General features: G+C 46.1%; 1 protein-coding gene across 1 annotated transcript in view; it reads left to right on the forward strand.

Annotated features, from left to right (window-relative positions):
- Positions 1 to 2,232: 2,232 nt before the first annotated feature.
- The window catches only part of gpr158a (G protein-coupled receptor 158a), a gene marked incomplete at both ends in the record, with an annotated part of 82,934 nt that continues 80,509 nt past the window's right edge, over positions 2,233 to 4,657 (forward strand). The window contains one exon of the mRNA XM_080547438.1: positions 2,233 to 3,200. Coding sequence (XP_080403564.1) covers positions 2,233 to 3,200 — 968 coding nt within the window. The remainder of the gene's footprint in view (positions 3,201 to 4,657) is intronic.

Here is a 4,657-nt window from a genome sequence, read left to right on the forward strand (position 1 = left end):
GTGATGGGCTACTGAAGATGTAACAAAGTAAATGGACTGACTTGTATAGTACCTTATTCCAAAGTGCTTTACAATGGCTTCTCATTCACACACCAATGGCGGCAAGCTACCATGCAAGGCGCCGGCCCGCTCATTGGGAGCAATTTGGAGTTCAGTGTCTTGCCCAAGGACACCTCGACATGTGGCCAGGTGAACCGCTGATCTGCCAACCTTGCGATCATTAGACGCCGGCTCTACCTCCTGAGCCACAGCCGCCCCCTACGGAGTGATTGGTGGGAATTGTACTTTGGTGTCAATAAATTATAGTAATTACAAATCCATACAAGTTAGACCTGTACCAGACTGTCTCAGGGTGTGTGTGTGTGTGTGTGTGTGTGTGTGTGTGGGGGGGGGGGGGGGGGGGGGGGGGGGGGTTTAAGGGGCAAACAATGAATTGTAATGTAAGATCATGTAATTAAACATAATTGTACATATGATTGAAACTGACATTGCATTCATTTTTGGCCAACACCAAATACCAATGTTCAAACGGCCACGCCCTAGCAGCAGTGATTGCATGTCTAAAACCAGAAAGAAAAATATATAATTTGTTGTTATGATCCGGTGACGCATGTCCAATGAGAGATTAAGTCGTTTGTTTTTCAATGACTTGTTTACATATCTCAGCCAAAGGATTAGGCGGTCGTGCAGCGGCGATGACTCATTGCACCATGATTCACAACTTTAAACGATTTGCATTGAGGCTGTTTCACTGTGCCTGGGCTCTCCCAATACGCTGTTTCATAACATGCCACTGCAAGGTCTCTCTATCTGCAAGGCAGAAGTGCGACAGCCGACAATCTGGATGGCACATTCAGAGAGCCGTGTGACCTCTCTCAGGGTGTGTTTCCGAAGCGTGTTCGATTTCAATCACAAGTGTCCAAGATGCACGGTTATGTCTTAGCGCAGCCTAAAACACTGTGGTTGCCTTATTGACCTGTACTCATGAATGTATTCATTGATAAGAAATAAATCAACCTACTATAGGCTGATCTGCCATTGTATAGGCTTCAATGCTAACAGCATTTATCATTAATTAATTTGTAGCCCCCTAGGCTAATACATAGTGGCGTTTCAGCGCGTCCCCTGTACAGAACACGCTTCTCCTACTCTGTGTGATCTCGTCTGTAAGCACGAAGCATTTTCTCACAACATAATATTTCCTTTCTTTGTGTTTTTGCCTCAGTTTAAAGGATTTAGCAACACCACAATGGACAGCGTCAGTTCAACCCCATACATACAGCGTCTTTTCAACACCTCCATGTGAATGTGCGCTACAGTCTACAGAAGACGACCGTAGACTCCAACACAACCGTAAACCACACAACTCAGATGTTATTCAAGATTATAACCTCAAAGATTATTGTTTTTCAGAACACTCGACTGCTATATAGCCTCGTAGATGATCGCGGGTTATCACGCAGAAAGGCGACGGGTGTGGTGGTGATTCCTTCCTTGGCTGTGTTTTCAGCACTGGACAGCTCCTTCCCTCCGCCTAACCCCGCCCTCTCACATGATTGACAGGGGAAGCGGCCATACGCGAACCAAGGGCGCTTTAGAAAACCCTATAAGATAATGAAGGAGATAGACGGGGCTTTAAAGAAACGGAATGGTTCCCGGTGTCCCGACTCCCGACGGTTTAGTTACTGCCTTGTTGTGGATGAGAGAGAGAAGAGGGGCGGAGTGTGTTTGTCACCGAAGTGTGAAGTAATACTGACTATACTCGGTGCCTCCAAAAAAATCTGATTTCTCCCCCCCCCCTCCTTTTCAATTCAGTCTACTGTGTCTAATATAAGTACAGTCTGGGAGCGGACATCAGTCAACCCGCAAGCCTGTCTTGGCTGTTCCTTGGATTGGCTTTTACCAAACGGAATAAAACAGACTGGATAAAACAGCTGCAAGCGGATACTCACATCATCAACAAAGCTACATGTGAAATCTGTAGAAGAGAGGGGAGAAAAAAGCCAAGGGATTTGACGAGACTGTTTTATTTTTGCAATAATAAAGACTCAATGGCGAGCCGCGAAACTCACGTGAATATCTACAGGTAAAAAAAACATGATATTATAACTGGGGGAAATTTCCTCTCCTCGCTTGTCTTGTCGTGCTCTTCCAATAGTATTATTTATTTTTTTAGCCTCATCAACCCCTGTCAAAGCCAAACATCTGTGTGTTGTAAAGGGCTTAGGGGATATGGCTGTTTTCGTTCATCGCTTATCGTTGCTGTTGCAAGTGGGATTTGTTATCGGATCTTCATCAAATCAGAGATATGTGTCGTGGTGGCCAGAGCACGGGAATAAAGATATCAGGGCGCATCAGCAGCCGATCTCCGACACGAACGTCCACCACCACATCCACCACCAACAGGCGCGTCATCTCCGCGCCTCTCACCCTCCGAAAGGCGCATCGGAGCGCTCCGGAGGCTCCCCGCAGAAGATCGAGGCGCATCTTCCCCGGGTGGTCACGGCTTTCCTGCACACGGGGGACTCCACCACCCTGAAGCACGCCAACTGCTCCCGGAGATACGAGCTCAGCAGTGCCCAGCAGAGAGACAGGTCCATGCAGACCCCCCATTACTCCATGCACAGCGTGGTGGACACGGTGATGCACGCCACCAACTTCCTCAACATGCTTCTGCAGGCCAACCGGTCCAGGGAGCAGAGTCTCCGGCGGGACATCGAGTGGTACCACGCACTGGTCATGAGCATCTTGGAGGGGGACTCCAAGATCCACCGGGCCGTGGTGACGTTTAACCCCTTTAACACGGAGCACTGGGAGCGGGACCCCGCGGGGCCAGGGGGGCCCTCACCCTCCGTGTTCCTCCAGGCCACCCGGGCCGGGGGGGAGATCGTCCTCCAGGATCTCTCTGGCACGGCCCACCGGGATTTGAGAAACAGGACCCCAGAGACCGAGTGGTTCCACGATGTCAGAGATAAGAAGAACTTCAAGCCTCACTTCCACAGACGGATGTTGAGCCAGGACATTAGGTCGGTCGACGCGTCTCTGAGGAGAGGGGAGAGCTTCATCCCGGACGACGCGCGTCACATCAGGTGGTCTGCGCCCTATCTGGAGTGTGAGGAGGGGAATTTCATCCCGCGGTGGCTTTTGACTTTATCCGCCGGGTTTTATGGGCTGAAGCAGAACCTGGCGCCAGATTTCAGGTAAGGGGGCCTGTCTGGACTATTATGCTCCATGTCTTGAGTGAGTGCATGAGTGCATGTCTTCAGGTTAGGTCTTAAGACGACTTAAGACATCTTGACAGACTAATGTCTTATTTTGGTTAATTAAGACATCTTAAAAAGACATCTCAAGACAAGGTGATGGCTGGGTATGTATGTGTTGTTTTAATGTTGTTCGTGAAATAGCCTACTACCGATTCCATATCAGGTGGCAGGCAAACTATAGCCTAATTCTATCGCTGTGTTGCTATTTTGAATCACTTTTGATCTATGTACCAACCTGCTCAATAAGTACAGTTAACAGTAGACCCAGTGAAGTGGTTGTAGCTAGAGGTCTACTTTTTTTTCTTCAAAAAGTTTCACTTGAATGATGGAAAAACGCATTCGGGTGATTTCTGATAGGATACGTATTGTACTTTAAAATGTGTTTTTTAGTTTTTAAAAGTAACCTTTATATGTCGTGAGCTTAGAATTATAAGGTTCTATCTCCGTTTAGGGCAGTTCAGAGATATCGAGCGTCAAAGTTTTTACATTCCATTATGTTCTGTGAGATGGAACCTTTGTATTTGATGAATTACTAACACAAACATGTCAACATTTTTAAAATAACACCACACAGGCCTTAATAAACACCTAATGGATCGGATTATGTAAAAAACTAAATTTTGACAAACATTTAGATAGAACCTTATAATTCTAACATCACGATGTGCAGAAAGGCGCAGTGTCCCTCCCATGTACCCAGCCAGTATCATGTCTATATCCATCCTTCCTCCAGCCTCTCACCACGCAGGTGCAGAGAGGGAGCTGCTAAAAATAACCTGTCATTTTTTTTGCAACGGTGGAAACCTCTGGATAATGCATTCTTCAAAACGCGCACACCTTTAAACGGCAATGTTGCGTGACTTTCCTTCCCCCCCCCCCTCTCCAAAAAAGGAAGGTTTTTTATGTAGGCCTATACTATATACGCTGTTCCGTCACAATAATTCCTCGTCAAGACGTGACGTTAGAATTATAAGGTTCTATCTCCATTTTTGTCCAAATTGAGTTTTTTACATAATCTGAGCCATTAGGTGTTTATTAATGCCTGTGTGGTGTTATTTTTAAAATGTTGACATTTTTGAGTTAGTAATTCATAAAATACAAAGGTTCCATCTCACAAAACATAATGGAACGTAAAAACGTTGACGCTCAATATCTCTGAACTACCCTAAACAGAGATAGAACCTTATCATTCTAAGCTCACGAAGAGTGAAATGATATCCCCGTGTGATTGAAATTCGAGACACAGACACTCAATCTCCAACATGGCCAGTTTATATGTTCATGAGACACAGTTGAAATCTTAACTCAGATAGGACCTAGAGTTTATATGTATTATGAATGTGGTCAAAATACCCTCCACCGCCTCTAGCTGGCTTGTAAGAGCTGCTTACAAC

This window comes from Nansenia antarctica, assembly GCF_963989245.1.
Source record: "Nansenia antarctica genome assembly, chromosome: 17".
NCBI classification, from domain to species: Eukaryota; Metazoa; Chordata; class Actinopteri; order Argentiniformes; family Microstomatidae; genus Nansenia; species Nansenia antarctica.